Consider the following 20,226-nt stretch of genomic DNA (forward strand, 5'->3'; position numbering starts at 1 on the left):
AAATGGGTACCCTGTAAAAGAAGGACAAGTGTAAAGACCATCTTATTTTTATTTCAATCAAAAGGGCAAAGTTTACTTGATAGAGAGAGATTAAAGGTTATCTGATTGGTTAGTCAATCAGGTTTCAAGAGGAACTTGTTGATCCCGAAAATAGTGTTATAAAAGCCCCATGCTGGCTGATCATAGCTGTGTCAGTGAGAGGGGTCTCCATGGATCCAGCTGTCGTGTTGGTGTTTATTCTCTCCTGTCTAGTTCTCCTCTCACTCTGGAGACAGAGATCTGAGAGAGGGAAGCTCCCTCCTGGCCCCACTCCTCTCCCACTTATTGGCAATTTCCTCCAAATAGATGTGAAAGACATCAGCAGATCCTTGACCAATGTAAGTATTCTTTGTGCTCCTCCAATACGTTGATGAACAAGATACATTGAAAGCTGCTTTTAATGAAAATCTAGTGTCAGAGGCAATATTGATATAAATAACCATAAAGTCAAAACCATTTCAAAGTATTATATACTTTCTGACTTTTACAGCTGTCCTTGGTCAGGAATTCAGTAATGAGCTAAGGCTCAGGTGAAAGGACATTTATGTCATTGCATTTTATAAAAAAGGAAAAAAAATCCCATTAAATTACAAAATTCATGACTATTTCCTATCTTAAAAAACAGCTTTTCCAATTAGTTTTGTTTGAAGGTCAACAGCAAGGAATAGATTATTCAATACATCAGGTAGAATTTTAGATATCCGTTTTTACTGATGTTATCTATTTGATGCTGAACTCTAAAAGATGTCACTGATGCCTAATTTAACTAAGTACCAATGAACATGGAATAACACAAGAAATTCAATAAAGAAACCAAGATATTGGCATATTTGGTGATATTTATATTCAGTTTAATATTTGTAAAGCCTAAGTCTGGGGTTAAAAATTCTGCAAGAGAAGGAACTTTTTCTGGGAAATATTGCATGCCTAGGTGCAGCATGTATGGTACCCACTCTTTACATTTGTAGTAGCCAACTGCCAAACCTGGACTGCTGAACAGAACTCTTTGTGTTGACTTACAGTTTTACATCTCATATCTAAGTGGGCCTGGCTTTGTTGCTTTATTTCTGTATCGTTTCATCTGTTTCATTTGTCTACTTGTCTATTTTTGTGAGTACCAGACTGTTTATATCACTATAGCTCCATAATATAATTTGAGGTCATATATTGTTATACATTGATCAGCATTTTTAGTTCTTAGAAGTCCCTTGACTATTCTTGGTTCTTTGTTGTCCCATATGAAGTCCTCTGTTGTTTTTCTAAAACTGTAAATATATCATCAGAAGTCTGATGCATAGCATTCAATCTATAAATATAGAAGTATGGGTTTAGTAGTATGGGCATATTGTCCTTGGTTTCTGCTTATTTTCTGGTCTTCTGACTGGAGTGTTAGAGTATGTCCACACCTGTGGGCTGGATTTTTGCACATCAGAGTGGAGTGGCCTTATTTCAAACAGGGCATTTCTGTCCAATTTGGGGGATGGGGACATGGTGGGCAGGATGGGAGGGGTTATTGTGGGTAGGGTAGGTAGGTACTGAGAATAGAGGCAATCAGCTGGCAGGTAGGTTGTCTACATGGGGTTTTGGTGGCCAATTTCTTGCTGAGTGATTTGATGTGAAAATTCATTGTAATCTTTGTGCAACAAATATCTGAACCCTCAGCAGTTACATGGTTCCCTTTGGTGATCAATAACTGCTATATGATACAAATAGGCTCCACAACCATTGGGGGCTGAGTTTTGCCTGAATAAAAATATTAAAATACAACGAGTGATAATGTTAGTTCGAATGAGGTTGACTCCATGGAGATCAAAGCGACTTTTTTCACTAATATTTATATTTTCTTTCCTATATCCAGTTATCAAAAGTCTATGGCCCCATGTTCACCCTGTACATGGGCATGAAGCCCACTGTGGTGTTGCATGGGTATGAAGCAGTGAAGGAAGCTCTGATTGACCATGGGGAGGAGTTTGCTGGAAGAGGAAGCTTCCCTATGGCTGAAAGATTAAATAAAGGCTTTGGTAAGTAAGTGTGCATGTTCATGTGAGTGCTGCATGGTGTTGACTATGAAGGTGAAGACTGAAAAGAGGGGCTGGACTTCTTCTTGAGGTACGGGTTGGTCCTCTCTATGGTTTCACCTATCAGATCTCTCATCTCTTCCCAGAATCTATTTCAGTGTTTTACCATTTCTTCAGGCATTATTTTTAGCAGTGGAAGCAGATGGAAAGAGACAAGGCGCTTCACACTCATGACTCTGAGGAATCTGGGCATGGGCAAAAGGAGCATTGAGGACTGTGTTCAAGAGGAAGCACAGTGCCTTGTGGAGGAACTGAGGAAAACCAATGGTAAGTGCAGGCTTAAACATTTGCATCTCAGTTAGGTATGTGTGCACGTCATGTTAACCTTATCCTATCTAAAATATTTGTTGTTTTGAAATCATAAACAATGATTATAGGTTTATGTTAATTTTATGTTGAGCTGAAGAACTAAGCATTTCCATTAGCACAGGAGTAATTTGTCTTTGTGGTTCATTTCACCATGGAATAAGTGGTTGTGTTAATGGTGACAGAGCCCAATCTGAGGATATTTGTTTACATTTCTTGGATCACAGTGGTTTGAGCAAATTAACTGAACTTTACAGGATTTCATTTAGGCCCATGTTTTCAGTCCTGAATAACAATAATATTATTCATGGTTTTCCTTTCTCAGTTGAGTGTAATAAATTTTCACCAATAACTGTGTCTTCTACAGCATATCAAATTTTATTGTTGTTTAAAAAATATTTACTATATTGTGAATGTTACATAATGTGTTTTGATCATGATCCCCCATCAACTCTTCTGAGATATACCCCCATTTTCCTATCTATCATACTTTGTGTAGTTTCTTTATTTAATATCAACCAAACCTGATTTGTGCTTGACATATATGATTTTTAAAGAAAATTTTCATTAGTGCTTTCAGAATTTTGTACTTGTTTAAAAATATGTTTTAATTGAAATAGAATTACGCAATTCCTCCCTTTTCCCATTCTATTCCTTTCCTGATGCCCTCCCTTGTCCCCTTTTCATTCTTTTTACATTCTTTAATCATTAGCCACTTGTCTTTGAGTATTATTGTATATATGCATGTACATAGACACATATGTATATAACTTCCAAACCGGCCCAAGAGATCAAGCCACATAACTGTCATCCACATTGAGAGAGTCTAGTTTTGTCCCATGCAGGTTTCCAAGCTCTCAGTCCAAAGTGCACGAGCTCCACTAGTTCAGGTCAGCTGTGTCTGTGGTTTTCCACATCTTGCTCTTGACCACCCCCTTGTTTATATGATCCCTCCTCCCTTTCTTCAGCTGAACTCCAGGAACTCAGCCCAGTGCTTGTCTATGGACACTGCATCTGCTTCACTCAGTTATTGGATATAGGTTCTATGATGACAATTAGGGTAGTCACTAATCTGATTAAAAGGTACTACCCATTCAGACACCTTCTACACTATTGTTAGGATTCTTAGCTGGGGTCATCCTTGTGGATTCCTGAGAATTTCTCTAGTATCAGGTTTCTTTCTAACCCCATAATGGCTCCCTCTATCAAGATACGTCTTTCATTGCTCCCACCCTCCACCACTCCCACAACTCTGTCTTCTTGATCCCTCATGATCCCATTCTACATCCCTTCCTTTCTACCAGCCTGCCCTGTATACCCAGGGGATCTTAACTATTTTCCCTTCCTAAGGCCCTCCATGTGTATCCATCTTAGGGTCCCCTTTCACCTAGATTCTTTGGGGTTCTGCACTGTAGCCTGGTTATCCTTCTCTTTACATCTAATAACCATTTATGAGTGAGTTCATGCCAAATTTGTCTTTTTGGCTCTGGGTTACCTCACTCAGGATCTTTTTCTAATTCCATTCATTTGCCTGCAGATTTTGAGATGTCATTGTTACATCTGAGTAATACTCCATTGTGTAAGTGTCCCACATTTTCTTTATCCATTTTTTGGTTGCAAGGCATCTAGGTTATTTCCAGATTCTGACTGTTACAAATAATGCTGCTGCTATGAACAAAGTTGCACAAATGTCCTTGTGGTATGATTGTGCTTCCTTTTTTTATATACCCAAGAGTGGTGTTGGTGAGTCTTGAAGTAGATTGATTCCCAATTTTCTGAGAAACTGTCCTACTGATTTCCAAAGTGGCTGTATAAGTTTGCACTACCACCAGCAATGGAGGAGTGTTCTCCTTACTTCACTGTCATCATTGTTTTGATCTTGGCCATTCTGACAGTTGTAAGATGGTATCTCAAAGTTGTTTTTATTTGTATTTCCCTGATGGCTGCATATGTTGATCAATTTCTTATATGTCTTTTGGCCATTCCATTTTTTTATGTTGAGAATTCTCTGTTTAGATCCGTACTTGATTTTTTAATTTGATCATTTTTTTGTTTTTGTGTCTAGTTTCTTGAGTTCTTTTGTTGATTTTGGAGGTCAGTCCTGTGTCAGATGTGGGGTTGTTCAAGATATTTTTTTCAATTCTATAGGCTGGCGTTTAGTCTTGTTGACTGTGTCCTTTGCCTTAGAGAAGCTTCTCAGTTTCAGGAGGTCCCATTTCTTGGTTGCTGCTTTCATAGTCTGTGCTACTGCTATTGCATTTAGGAAGTAGTCTCCTTTGCCCATGTGTTCAAGACTACTTCTCACTTTCTTTTCTGTCTGGTTCAGTGTAACTGGATTCATGTTGAGATCTTTTGATTTCAGATTTGTGCATGACAATAGACTGTTTTTATTTTCATTCTTCTACATGTCATCAACCAGTTATCCCAGCAACATTTGTTGAAGTTGTTTTCTTTTTTTCCATTGTACAATTTTGGTTTCTTTGTTAAAAAAATCAGGTATTCATAGTTGTGTGGATTAATGTCCCAGTCTTTAATTCAATTCCCTTGATCCACTTGTCTGTTTTAATGCCAATACCAAGCTGTTTTTATTACTGTAGCTTTACAGTAGAGCTTGATGCCAGGGAGGGTGACCCTGAGTTTTTATTTTTCTATATGCAGTTGAGTATTGTTCTTTCAAGGTCATTCAAGAATTGTTTTGGGATTTTAATGGGGTTTGCATTGAATGTGTAGATTGTTTTTGGTGAGATTCCATTTTTACTCTGCATATGCTAACTATGCAAAAGCATGGGAGATCTTTTAATTTTCTGATGTCTTCTTCAATTTCTTTTTCCAAGACTTATAGTTCTAGTCATACTGTTTTATCCCTTGTTTAGTTACCATTACCCCATGATATTTCATGTTATTTGTGGCTATTGTGAAAGTGATGTTTCTCTGATTTATTTATCATCCCTTTTATCATTTCTATATATGAGGGCTACTGTTTTTTTTTAGCTCATCTTGTATCCTGCCACATTACTGAAGGTGTTTATCAGCTCTAGGGAGTTTCCTGGTACAGTAGTTTGCAACACTTAGGTATACTACCATATAATCTGTAAATAGTGGAAGTTTGACTACCTCCCTTCTAATTTGTTTTTCCCGCAAGAGATTATTTTTTATTAGTTCAAATTACAAGCAAGGCTGCTTCACATGGTAATACCCTCTCCCTCCCTCCCCTCCAGTCCCCCACCAGCCCTCTACCTCATCTCCCCTCCGGTCCCCAGGGAGGACAAGGCCCTCCATGTGGGTTCCCCAAAGTTGGTCATATCATCCTGGGCAGGACCTAGGCTCTCCCCTATGTGTCCAGGCTGAGAGCTCATCCCTCCATGTAGTATGGGCTCCCAAAGTCCCTTCTTATGCCAGGGATAAATACTGAAACAATCCTGAGTGAGGTAACCTAGTCACAAAAAGACAAGCATGGTATGTACTCACTCATATACGAATTTTATACATAGAGCAAAGGAGTACCAGCCTACAATCCTCATCACCAAAGGAACTAGGAAACAAGAAGGACTCTAAGAGAAAAATGCATGGTTCCCAGGGAATGGGAAGGGGCATGATCTCCTGAGCTAATTGGGAGCCTGAGGGTAGAGAAGAGGGAGCTGCCAGAATGAGAGGGGGAGAAGAGGCAGGGAGAGGAGGAAATGGAGGAGCAGAAAGGTTGAGTCGGTGGAAGAACAGAGGAGAGCAGGATGAGAGATACCATAACAGAGGGAGCCATTATAGGTATGAAGAGAGATCTGGAATTAGGTAGATTTCCAGAGATCTACAAGATGACACCAACTGACAGTCTAGGCAATGGTGGAGAGGCTACCCTGAATTCCCTTCCCATATAATGAGACTGATGACTGCCTTATATGCCATCCTAGAGCCCTCATCCAGTGGCTGATGGAAGCAGAGGCAAACACCCACAGCTATACACTGGACTGAACTCTGGAACCCAGTTGCAAAGAGGGAGAAATGAAGAACAAAGGGGTTAGGACCAGGATGGTGAAACTCATAGAAACAGCTGACCTGAACAAGGGGGAATACATGGACTCCAGACTGATGTCTGGGAGGCCAGCATGGGAGTGATCCAGATCCCTGAATGTGGATGTCAATGAGGATGCTTCGGGACTCTATGGGGCCCCTGGTAGTGGATTCATAAATTAGGGATAAATACTGACCTGCAACCAGAGTCCCCAAAGATGTTTCAGGTGTCCTAACTTATACCTAAGTTCAGGGGACCTGATTTTGTTCTATGCTGGTTTCCCAACTGTCAGTTTTGGGACCATGATCTCCCCCTTGTTCAGGTCAGCTGTTTCTGTGGGTTTCCCCAGCCTGTTCTTCTCCCTGTAGCTCAACATTTTTCCTCTCTACAATTGGATTCCAGGAGTTAGGCTCAGTGCTTAGCTGTGCGTCTCTGCTTCTGCTTCTATTAGCTACTAGATGAATGCTCTAGGATGTCATTTAAGGTAGTTATCAATATCATTATAGTGGAAGGGCATTTAAAGTAGCCTCTCTACTATTGATAAGATTGTTAGTTGTGGTCATCCTTGTAGATTTCTGGACATTTGCTAATGTCAAATTTCTCTTTAAGCCTATAATGGCTTTCTCTATTAAGGTATTTCTTTTCTTGATCTCTTCTATTATTCCCCTGACTCAATCTTCCTGCTTCCTCAAGTCCTCCTCCCCTCCTCCCCTCTTCTTCTTCTCTTCATCTCTTTCTCCTAATTCCCTCTCCCCTTGCACCGTGCTTCCAATTTGCTCAGGAGATCTTGTCCCTTTCCCGTTCTCCAAGGGACCATGCACATTTCTCCTTGTTGCCTAGCTTTTCTGGTGGTGAGGATTATAGGCTGGTAATCCTTTGCTCAAAGTCTAATAGATTTATATGAGTGAGTACATACTATGTTTGTCTTTCTGTGACTGGGTTACCTCACTCAACTTTCAATATTCCATTTTTTCTGCTGTATATTTTTCCAGTTGTATAAATGTACCATATTTACTTTATCATTTCCTCAGTTTATTGGCATCTAGCTTGCTTCCAGTTTCTGTCTATTACAAACAATGCTGCTATGAACATAGCTGAACAGATGTACTTGTTGTACCATTGTGTATCCTTTGGTTATATACCTAGGTGTATTGCTGCATCTTGAGGTAGACTGATTCCCATTTTCCTGAGAACCCACCATACTAATTTCCAAAATGGCTGTTTATGTTTGCACTCCCACCAGCATTGGAGGACTACTCCCCTTTCTCCACTTCCTCTCCAGCATAAACTTTTGTTGGTGTTTTTGATTTTAGCCATTCTGACAGGTGTAAGATGGTATCTCAGAGTTATTTTTATCTGCATTTCCCTGATGGTTAAGGATGTTGAGCACTTTCTTAAATGTCTTTCAGTCATTTTAAGATTCCTCTACTGAGAATTCTCTATTTAGTTCTGTACCTCAGTTTTTAATTGGATTATTTGTTATTTTGGTGACTCGCTTCTTGAGTTCTTTGTATATTTTGGAAATCAGCCACCTGTCAAATATGGTGTTGGTGAATATCTTTTCTCATTCTGTGGGCTGCAGTTTTCTCTTGTTGACTGTGTGCTTTGCCTTACAGAGTTTCCATTTATTAGTTGTCGAACTCAGTGTCTGTGCTACTGGTGCTATGTTCAGAAAGTGGTCTCCAGTACCAATTAGTTCAAGAGAGTTCACTCTTTCTCCTAAGAGGTCAAGTGTGGCTGGTTTTATGTTGAGGTCTATGATCTATTTGGACTTAAGTTTTTTTCCTTTTTTAAATTTGAATTAGAAACAAGACTGTTTTACATATCAATCCCAGTTCCCTCTCCCTCCCCTCCTCTCCTACCACCCCCCAACTAAAAACCTACTTATCACTTACAGTTTACGATCCCCAGGGAAGATGAGGTCTTCCATAGGGAGGTCTTCAGAGTCTGTCCTATCTTTTGGGATAGGGTCTAGGCCCACCCCCTTGTTTCTAGAGTCAGGGAGTATCCCTCCATGTGGGATGGGCTTCCAAAATCCACACCTTTGCTAGGGATAAGTACTGATCTACTACAGGAGGCCCCATGGATTTCTGAGGTCTCCTCACTGACACCCACATTCCTGAGGTCTGTATCAGTCCCATGCTGGTTTCCCAGCTATCATTCTGGGGACCAAGAGCTCCCTGTTGTTCAGGTCAGCTATTTCTGTGGGTTTCACCAGCCTGGTCTGGACGCCTTTGCTTATCACTCATCCTCTGCAACTGGGTTCCAATTAGTGATTAGCTGTGGGCATCTGTTTCTACTTCTACCAGCTGCTGGATGAAAGCTATAGGGTGGCATATAAGTCAGTCATCAACCTCACTATCAGGGTTAAGTTTTGTGCCTGGTGATAGATATGGATCTATCTGCAGTCTTCCATATGCCAGCATCCTTTTATGCCGGCACCATTCGTTAAAGATGCTTTCTTTTTTCCATTGTATTTTAGCTTTACCAAAAATCAGGTGTTCATAGGTATGTGGGTTGATATCAGGGTTTTCAATTCAATTCCATTTGGCTACCTGTCATTTTTTTTTTCGAATAGCAAGCTGTTTTCATTACTAAAGCTCTGTAGTAGGGCTTGAAATCAGGGATGGTAATGTCTCCAGAAGTTCATTTATTATAGAGGGTTGTTTTGGCTATTCTGTTTTTTTTTTGTTTTTCTATATAAAGTTGAATATTGTTCTTTCAAGGTCTGTGAAGATTTGTGCTGTGATTTTGATGGGGATTGCATTGACTCTGTAGATTACTTTGACAAGATTTTCATTTTTACTATTTTGATCTTACCTATCCACTAGCATGGGAGATCTTTCTATTTTCTGTTATCTTCTTTTATTTCTTTCTTTAAGACTTAAAATTCTTGTTATACAGGTTTTTCACTTGTTTGTTTAGAGTTATCACAAGGTATTTCATGTTGCTTGTGGCTGTTGTAAAGGCTGATATTTCTCTGATTTCTTTCTGAACCCATTTATCATCTCCATATAGTAGGGCTACTGATTTTTTGAGTTAATTTTGTATGCTGTCACTTTATTGAAGGTGTTTGTCAGGTTTATGAGCTTCCCTGGTAAAATTTTTTGGGTCACTCATGTAAACTATTATACCATCTGCAAATATTGAATGTTTGATATTTTCCTTTCCAATTTGTATCCCCTTTATCTTCTTTTGTTGTCTTAGTTCTCTAACTAGACCTTCAAGTACAATATTGAAGAAATATATAGAAAGTTGACAGCCTTGTCTTGTTCCTGATTTTAGAGAAATGCATTGAATTTTAGAGAAATGCATTGCCTTGCTGCATACTGATATTATTATGTTTAAGAATGTTCCTGCTATCCCTGATCTCTCCAAGACCTTTATCATGAAGGTGTGTGGGCTTTTGTCACAGGCTTTTTCAGCATCTAGTGCAATGATATGTGGATTTTCTTTCTCAGTTTGTTTATATGGTAGATTACATTGATGAATTTTCATATGTTGAAACATCCCTGAGTCTCTGAGATGAAGCCTACTTGATCATGGTGTAGGCTTCTGATGTGTTCTTAGATTCAATTTGCCAGTATATGATTAAGTATTTTTGCATCAATGTTCATGAGGGATATTGGTCTGTAGTTCTCTTTCTTAGCTGTGTCTTTGTGTGGTTTGGGTACCAGGGTAATTTTATCCTGGTAAAAAGAGTTTGGCAATGACCTTTCTGCTTCTATTGTACGAAATACTTTGAGGGATATTTGTATTAGCTCTTCTTTGAATTCTGGTAGAATTCTGCACTGAATCCATCTGGCCCTGGGCTTTTTTGTTTCTGAGAGTTTGCTGATTGCTTCTATTTCATTAGGGATTATAGGTCTATTTAAATTGATTGTCTGTTATTGATTTAATTTTGGTAGGTGAAATCTATCCAGAAAATATTCCATTTCCTTTAGATTTTTGAATTTTGTGGAGTATAGCTTTTCAAAGTATGGCCTGATGATTCTCTGGATTTCCTCATTGTCTGTTACTATGTCCCCCTTCTCATTTCTGATTTAGTTAATTTGCATGTGCTCTTTCTGAATTATAGTTAGTTTCGTTAATGGTTTTTCTAACTTGTTGATTTTCTCGAAGTACCAACTCTTTATTTCATTGGTTCTTTGGAGTGTTTTCTTTGTTTCTACTTTATTGATTTTAGCTCTCAATTTGATTATTTACTGGGATCTAATCCTCCCAGGTGAGGTTGCTTCTTTTCGTTCTAGAGCTTTCATTTGTGCTGCTAATTCTCTAGTGTGACTATTCTCCAGTTTCTTCATGTGGGCACTTACTCCTAGGAACTGTCTCTTAGTACTGCTTTTAAAGCATCCTTAAGTTTCAGTATGTTGTGTCTTCATTTAGAAATTCAGACAGTATTAAGGATGGACTAGAAAGCTATACCCTACCAAACTGAAAAATCTAACACACACACACACACACACACACACACACACACACACACACACACACGGTGTGTGTATCAAATTGAAACATCCAATGAAATGGTAGCAATAATTAAAATCCTCTTAAATATCATAGGCCAGGAAGAGGCTGATTCAATGCATAATTCTCCTAGAGCTTCAGAAAGTACTCCTTGAATTATTTGGTAAAATATAAAATGATGAACAATTCTAAAAATCTTTCTACAATGTTGTTAGTGCCCTGCAACCAAAACTATGCAAAGCATAAAGGAAAGAAAGAAATTATGGAATCAAGACAGACAGACAAAAAGAAAGAAAGAAAGAAAGAAAGAAAGAAAGAAAGAAAGAAAGAAAGAAAGAAAGAAAGGAAGGAAGAAAGAAAAATATTTTAGGCTAACATCTCTGATGACTATGGAAAAATATTTTGTCAAAAATATTTGTAACCAAATTCATAATGCATCAAAAAGATTACCCACTGTGATCTTATTAGATTAATCCCAGAGCTTTAGGGATGGTTCAACATATAGAAATTAATAAATATATACAATTTCATTATTTCTTCTTGCATGAAACTTATCATTTTAACTTCCATTCTACTGAAATATTTATGACAACACATATCTGCAATAAGTACAAGGAGAAAGCAAGGACTTTATTTCTTAAATATATGGTGTCTTCCATTAAATATGAACTTTTTTTTGTTTTTTTTTGAGACAGGGTTTCTCTGCACAGCTTTGGAGCCTATTCTGGCACTCGATCTGGAGACCAGGCTGGCCTCGAACTCACAGAGATCTGCCTGTCTCTGCCTCCCGAGTGCTGGAATTAAAGGTGTGTACCACCAATGCCCTGCAAATATGAGCTATTTTTGTTAACCATTTCACTCTGTCTTTAACCCTGTTTATCATTTCTTCTCGTTTACCTTTTCTTGTGTGTGTGTGTGTGTGTGTGTGTGTGTGTGTGTGTGTGTGTGTTCAGAAAATAAATCACTTTTCTTTTGCTACCCCTATAAGTGCTACTTACCCAAGAAGTTTCTGTTCTGAAAAGAAAATCTGGTTAGATATTTGATTTCTAAGGACTTTAAGTCCTTTCTTCAAAAAAAGTGAAAGAAAAGACTAACAATCAAATTTAATCTTTGAATAGCATGTACACACATAAGAAAACTCCCAATATTTTATCCTTTACTGTTTTGGGCTTAAATAAAACATTTCCTGATAGCATAGAACATAGTCATTTTTTTTTAAACCCTGGCATAGTGAAAACAATGTTTTCATTGACTCATATATTTAATAATTTATTTATTCATTTATTTTGTTTTCCAAAACAGGGTTTCTCTGTGTAGCTTTGGAGCCTATCGTGGAACTCACTCTGGAGACCAGGGTGGCCTTGAACTCACAGAGATCTGCCTGCCTCTGCCTCCCGAATGCTGGGATTAAAGGCATGTGCCACCAACGCCCAGCATATTTAATAATTTATTAATAACACTTTTAACTCATGTAATCCTTACATGATATCTACAGATTTAAATTTCGGTTCACCTTGAATGTAGCATATATTTATCATTTGATCAAAGCAAATTCATTATAGAAAGGATATTAGAAGAAAATGCCCTGAGAGCTGGAGAGATGGCTTATCACTTGAGAGAGAATGCTCCTTCTGAGTAGGAGCAGTGGCATCCCAGTGCCCATGCCATGCAGCCCCATGAGATCTGACATGCTCTTCTAGCCTCCATAGATATACACCACACACACAAAACACACAATACACAGACACACACACACACACACACACACACACACACCCTACACACCACATACACACATTCTCACACACGAGAGCACATGCACACAAATAAAAATAAGTCTAAAAAGAAAGTTCTTTTTTTTAAATTTATTTTTATTTAAATTAGAAACAAGCCTGCTTCACATGTCAATCACAGCTCCTTCTCCCTCCCCTCTTCCCCTGCACCCCACCAACCCCCTACTCCATCCCCCATGAGGCCTTCCATGGGGATCACCAATGTCTGTCATATCATCCAGGACAGGGCCTAGGCATTCCCCATGTGTCCAGGGTGAGAAAGCATCCCTCCACATGCAGTTGGCTCCAAAAGTCCATTCATACCCCAGGGATAAATACTGGTCCTCTGCCAGAGGTCCCATAGATTGCCGATGCCTCCCTATTGACACCCACATTCAGGGGGTCTGACTCAGTCCCATGCTAGCCTTTTAGCCATTAATCTGGGATCCATGAGTTCCCCCTTGTTCAGGTCAGCCATTTCTGTGTGTTTCACCAGCTCAGTCTTGACCCCTTTGCTCTTCACTCCTCCCTATTTGTGACTTGATTCCAGGAATTCAGTTCAGTGTTTAGCTGTGGGTGTCTGCCTCTTCTTATATCAGCCACAGGATGAAGGCTCAAGGGTGGCATATAAGGTAGTCATCAATCTCATTATCAGGAAAGGACATTCAAGGAAGCCTCTCCACTATTGCCCAGATTGCCAGTTGGTGTCATCCTTGTAGATCTCTGGAATTCTTGCTAATGCCATATCTTTCCTCAAATCTATAATGGCTTCCACCATTATGATATCTCTCATCCTGCTCTCCTCTATTCTTCCCCCAAGTCAACCTTCTTGTCCTCCCATTTCCTCCTCTTCCCTCCTCTTCTCACCCCCTCTTTCTCCCAGTTCCTTCTCTACTCCCCCCCATGTTCCCAATCCACTCAATTGATCATGTCACCTTCCTCTTCTCCAGGGTACCTTGCATGTCTCTTTTAGGGTACTCCCTGTTTCCCAGGCTCTCTGGCTGGCAATCCCATGATCCATATCTAAAATCCATATATGAGTGAATACATACCATGTTTGCCCTTTTGTGACTGCATTGCATCACTCAGGATAGTTTCTTCTAGTGCCTTCCATTTCCAGGGAATTTCAAGATACCATTGTTTGCTTGTTTTTTTCTGCTGACTAGTACTCAATTGTGTAAATGTACCAGATTTTCTCTATCCATTTCTCAGTTGTTGGGCATCTAGGTTGCTTCCAGGTTCTGGCTATTACAAATAATGCTACTATGAATATAGTTGAGCAGATGTCCTTGTTGTATCAATTTGCATCTTTTGGGAATATGCCTAAGAGTGGAATTGCTGGATCTTGTGGCAAACTGATTCCCATTTTCATGAGGAACTGCCATACTGATTTCCAAAGTGGCTGTACGAGTTGGCACTCCCACCAGCAGTGGAGGAATGTTCCCCTGCCTCCACATCCTCTCCAGCATAAACTGTCAGTGTTTTTTTTTTTTTTTTTAGCCATTCTGACAGGAGTCAGATGGTATCTCAGAGTTGTTTTGATTTGCGTTTCCCTGATGGCTAAGGATGTTGAACACTTTCTTAAGTGTCCATCAGACATTTTAGACTCCTCTATTGAGAATTCTCTATTGTGTTCTTTACACCACTTTTAAATTGGATTATTTGGTGTTTTACCTGTAATACAACACATATGTACCACAAATTTTAAGCATTATATCAGCATGGTAATTTAATAATGGTGATGTGAGGAAATGTTTATAAATCTACCAACCACACTCTTTCCCAAATAGGCTGTGTAGATTTTGTTGAACATAATCATCATTTACTTATTATAAAAATAAACATTAATGTCACTAATACTATTTGTAGTGTGTACCTTATGAAGACATTGCATAGTAGTGTAACAGGTACTTTGAAAATGCCCCCCTACTGTCTTCATTCTGGCCCACCTCATCCCCTGTTTTCCTATTGCATCCTCCCCAGGCTTATTTCTTATAATTAAAAATATTGTTTAGGTTTCTTTTATGTGTATAAATGTTTGCCTGCACATTCATGCATGCACGAGTTGTGTAAGTGGTTCCACAGAAGTCAGAAAATTGTGTCCTATTCCCATGAAGCTGAGGTTACAGAAACTTATGAGCCACCAAGAGGGTGCTCAGAACTGAATATTGGTTTTCTCAAACAGCAGGGAGTACTTTGAATGCAGAGCTATCTTTCCAGCACTGACCTTATTATACTTTGTGTCTACTTTTCAAATATTGTATTTACTTCCTATGAAACAAAATGTATTGTTGTAAATGATGAAATGAGAAAAGGGAAATCTCTGTCACTTCCTTAATATTGTTTCTCCCTCTTGGAATTAACTATAAAAGAAAAGATTTCATTTCATTTAGTAATGCAAACAAATCTACATGGAAGTGGCTTTCTTGAGTTTAGACATTACTCTCATGTAAGTAGGAGGAATTATCCCCATGTTTTTCCTTCTAATATGAGTATTTTCTCCTTCCTTGGATCAAAACTTGCTTTGGTTACTCACTGTGGCTGCAGAACTTCCAGATGTACACTTTTCTATTCAAATTCCAGTGTTATATGGTATTTAGGCATTCTAGTAAGAAATAATTCTGTTCCAAATACTAGAAATTTTGGGTTTATAAAATATTTTCTTCCTTTTACATACCAGATAATGAAAAGTGTAAAAGATATATTTCTGTTCTTATTTAACTGGTGAGGGTGAGGCCATCACAAGTTTAAGGTTAAAGTGATACATTGATTCTGCATAAATGAATGCTTATCTGTTAGAAAAACTGTGGATAAGATATGGTTTAAAACTTTTAAATAATCTTTCCCTGTTAACAAAAGCAAAAATGTCTTATTTGCATATTTTAATGGTATTTCTCCAATTGTTTCTAATTCTTCAGGTTCACCCTGTGATCCCACGTTCATCTTGAGCTGTGCTCCCTGCAATGTGATCTGCTCCATTATTTTCCAGAAACGTTTTGATTATAAAGATCATCATTTTCTTACCTTAATGGAAAAAGTTAATGAGAATTCCAGGATTCTGAGCTCACCCTGGTTGCAGGTGAAGTAAAGATCTTTTCCTTCAGGGAACACTGTTATAGTCTTTCATTCTCACAGGTCAAATTCAATATGGACCAAAAAGTGAGGTGATCAGACACCATGGTTCTGAAGAACATATTGTGGAAAGAATATCTGGAAGGCAGGTCTAAGTCCTTTGCTATACAAATAGCAAAACTGAAGGGAAAATTCCAGGTTGGCTCAATCCTGCTAGTTCTCTATCCATTTCCAGTTGATGTTCACAGAACAGTTTTCATAAGAGGTTCCATAGAAATCTAGAAGTGTTGCCAATTGTTCATAGGACGTTATTCGCTGAATAGATCTTATCCTGTTCTATTATTAAACATATATATCCTTATCGTATTACTAGGCAGGAATATCTTAGTTTAGAAAGAATATTCTCTTAAAGAATAAAGAATATTACTGGCAATGAAATCTGCCAGGAAACAGAGTAGTTTTAGTGGTTTGATGGGTCAGCTGGAATCCTAGTTGACATACAGACAGGTAGAAAGGAGAAGATGAGTGATTTAATGCTGTGTGGCCCACATCCATTTCTCAGAGTTGTCCTAGGCAGAAGAGGCATTTCCTGAACTCTCCATAAAGAATGGCTGGGATTTGGGCACTCAGAGCAACAAGGCACTAGGCAATCAGACACTACTATGTTAAGTAAATATAAGGTGTGGTGTGGGAAAGACAGAGAGTTAGAATGGTTCATGTCCTATGGAGAGAGCCACAGCTGAAGAGGTGTGGAGAAGCTGAAGGGGTATGGAGAGAGCTGAGGTGGGTGGCTTGATTGCTATCCAGGGCCATGGTGATATTTGGGCATCACCTGCTGCCAAGGACCATGTCTGTGTTCATGGTCCTGTTGAAGCCTTGGTCTGTATTGATGCCCATAGCTCCTGATACCACTGAAGGCCAAGAGGAAAGGGCTGCACAGGGTTTTCCTGGCACTCACTGGCTAAAACACTAGAGAGAACAGTCCCTGCATTTCCTCTGGGAAGCAGAGTGGAAATGAACCTGTTGACCAGGTTTTGGAATTAGCCTAAAGAATGTATGCTTGGGGGATCTGACTCTACCCCTTATCTGACATACGGTGGCTTGGGTCAGGGAGAACTGATCTCCTCCTCCACTGTTTGTGGAAGGTGGGACTAGCCTAGAGGTCATAATAACTGGAGAGCTGCCTTTGCAGCCACCACTGCAGAATGCAGGAAAGCAAACGGTGCAACTTGCCTGGGCAAAGAGCAGAGCTGACAGTGTCCCCAGGGGTGCAGGTGAGTCAACCCTGAAGTAGTGAGTGTGGGAGAGCTAGCCCCAATACTTGTCTGTCATGTGATGGTGTGGTTGGGAGAGATGTCCCCTTTACTCTCTCACCCTCACCACTGAGGCAGATGAGGGAGCTGACCCTTCCATTTACCAGCTGCAGCTCTCAAGAAAGCAGGCCCTGCTCCTAGCCTAGGCAGCAGAGTACAGCTGACCCATTTAGCAGAGGCACAGGTGAGCTGACTCCCTGGGTGTGAGAATGGGAATGCTGACCACACCTCTTCACCTGTCATGTGGTGGTAAGGGTGAGGGAAAGATGCCCTCCTCACCTTGCTGCTGCCACCTGTGGTGGGTGAGGTAGCTGACCTTCCTCCTTACCAGCTTCAGCACCTGGGAAAGTGGGCCCCACACTTCCCCTGGGCAGCAGAACAGAGCTGACCCTATTGACCCCATTGATTTGGGTCAGGGGCTGAGTGTGAACCAGCCTAGAGGATGTGAACATGGGTTATCTGGTCCTTCCCCTCACCTGTCTTCTGATGGTATGTGTGGGCTAGCAATTCCCTCCCCTCCCTTGAAGCCTGTGGCGGGTAGGAGGGCTGGCCCTGACTCATCAGAGTGGGATATTTGTCGTTGCCCTTCACCAGCTGCAGGATTTGGAAGAGTGGCCCCTGCACATTGCCTGGGTAGCACAGTAGATCTCCCACTAATATTGCACATGTGCAAGAGCCTAATCTGGGGGCGTGATAGAAGCTCGTTGCTATAAGTGGTGAATTAGCCAAGGCAGTGCCAGAGAGCTCACCCTTGTCAGGAGTTAAGTAGAGAGTTGGAGAGGCGGCCATCACAGCATCTACCCAGACTCAGAACTAGGGTTAGGAGTAGATGCACAGCAACATCAACCCCACCTGTGATCTGCTGGGGCACATGGAGGGGCTGCTCCTGCATGCACAGGGCTACAAGATCTTCACAGTGCAGGGTAACAAAAGGATATCCAAGAGAACTCCCAGTAAAGGCCTGGTATTGACATTGTAATAGAAATCAGAGGCCTCGAGCCAGATCAATGATTCCATGCAGTGAACACTTGCAAGTAAAGATATATGGATAAATATGGGTTTATTGTTGATACTCTATGTCACACTGCAACTTTCATGATGATATTTTTCTCTTAAATTTATTTTATTTTATTGGCAGGGGTCTTGTAAGGGCTGAGGGTAGTTGTGAGGGTATGCAGAAGTAGATGGGATCGAGGTGCACAGTGTGGGGGACACACAGAATAAATACAAAGCAAGTTTAACAAGAATGGCTGTGATCATAGAGAAACCCCTAAGGGCTGTGCTGTATTTTGCTTTCAAAGCCACTCTGAGCATCACCCACTTCAATCCATGTCATAGACATGGAGTTTACAGGCATTCAAACTGCATGTGCTACTGGTTTTGCTATAAATCAAGATGCTTGTCTCTCTTCACTGCTGCTGTCATCTAAGACCTATAAATGACAATTATTCACATCATATCCTATTTCATAATTGAGGGAATAAAAGGAATAAGCCATCAGTCAAGTTTCATAAATATGCTTCATACTGAAAATGATTTGTGAATGTGGAAACTTGATTATGATCTTTGATGATTTGGGCAGGAATCCCCCCTATTTCTCTCTACTTTCACAGAGAATTGCTGCATACATGAAATAAAACACCTCTTTCTCATGTGGGACACTAGTTTTTATTCATGTTAGAATCTATAAACCCAAGTAGGTCTTGATAAGTATCATGGATATGTGTATTTCCTCAAATCTGTTCCTTTAAAATTTTTTTGGCAAGTGCTGGTGATATGGATCAGTGGTTAAGAGTGTGTGCTTATCTTGTAATCTTCCAAAGGACCTGAGTCCAATTTTTATCATGCATGTTAGGTGGCTCAAAACCACTAGCATCTGGGGATCTGATATCTTTGGCCTCCAAGGCACCCACACATACATGGCACACACATGTATGCATGCATACCCATTCCACACACACCACTAAAAGTAAAAATGTACATATTCTCAAAATTTTCTTTGATTTTGTAGGTCTGCAATAATTTCTCTTCACTAATTGACTACTGTCCAGGAAGTCATCACACAATAACAAAAAATTTCAATTATATCAGAAGTTACCTTTTGGAGAAAATAAAAGAACATCAGGAATCATTGGATGATGCAAACCCTCGGGACTTTATTGATTGTTACCTGATTAAAATGAAGCAGGTAAAATATTAATATAAATTTATTTTATTGTTTGTGTATTTTGTGGCTTGTTGGACACCAAAATGTTTATCAGAGATGGTTTAAGTCAGTTGTAAAATGAGAAGTAAAGACCCAGAGACTGTTACTGAGTTTCAAACTTCAAGCTAATATCAGAAAGTCAAAGAAGCTGGCCACTAGCTTCTTACCTCTACATCAGGCTAAATGGGCTGATCCTAGCTCCATTAGCTGGAGCAGCTGTATTCATCAACCAATAAGAGAAACAGATATTCAGAGCATAGAGAAGGACATCCCCACATCTCCACTTTTCTGTCTAAATAAAAAGGAAGGTTTCAATTTTAACATAGTAAAATTATATATGACAAAACTGTTATCAAGCAAGAATTATAGGTACTACATTTAGCCCTCTAATATTTGGAAAAATTTAATGAAATTAGTTTATCATCTATCATGTATCTTTGTGAGTCTAAACTTTTATATACAATATCTTTTATCATTAGTAAGAAAAACCATAACCATATCTATCTGTCTTCACCTTCATCAAAGACCCCAGAATAATAATATATATATAATCTAGAATGAAGCAGTTTAGAGAGAACTATGCCAACATTCCCACATAGTGTTATAAATTTTTCTCTTCATTTAAATGGGGTTGGTAATAAATGGTTAATGATCACAGTCAGTCTCTATCTAAAGAAAAATGGAATATGTTGTAGAAATGAATACTTTGCATTGCTATAGATTTTGCTTTACTGATAAAATTTATGTTTTTGCTATATTATATTTCTACTCTTGTTTAAATATTGTTTTTATACAGCTCATTTAAAATGCAACATATACTTAAATACAGATTTAGTCACTCAAATAGTTCTGTTAGTTAGATTTTCTAGGTATACTCAGATATATTTCAAATTGACAGGTATTCATCAAAACTTTTAAAAGACCTACAGAATATGACATTTAAAATGGTTTATTAGAGTTTTTCACA

General features: G+C 39.3%; 1 protein-coding gene across 2 annotated transcripts in view; it reads left to right on the forward strand.

Moving 5' to 3' along the window:
* The first annotated feature begins 209 nt into the window (after positions 1-209).
* LOC100751491 (cytochrome P450 2C26) overlaps positions 210-20,226 on the forward strand; it is a 32,114-nt gene continuing 12,097 nt past the window's right edge. The window contains exons 1-5 of one of the 2 annotated variants that reach the window (XM_027407412.2): positions 210-377; positions 1,898-2,060; positions 2,235-2,384; positions 15,587-15,747; positions 19,065-19,241. In XM_027407412.2, coding sequence (XP_027263213.1) covers positions 210-377; positions 1,898-2,060; positions 2,235-2,384; positions 15,587-15,747; positions 19,065-19,241 — 819 coding nt within the window. The remainder of the gene's footprint in view (positions 378-1,897; positions 2,061-2,234; positions 2,385-15,586; positions 15,748-19,064; positions 19,242-20,226) is intronic. The other variant, XM_035443078.1, reaches the window with a different exon arrangement.

Source organism: Cricetulus griseus, chromosome 3, assembly GCF_003668045.3.
Source record: "Cricetulus griseus strain 17A/GY chromosome 3, alternate assembly CriGri-PICRH-1.0, whole genome shotgun sequence".
Taxonomy (NCBI): Eukaryota; Metazoa; Chordata; class Mammalia; order Rodentia; family Cricetidae; genus Cricetulus; species Cricetulus griseus.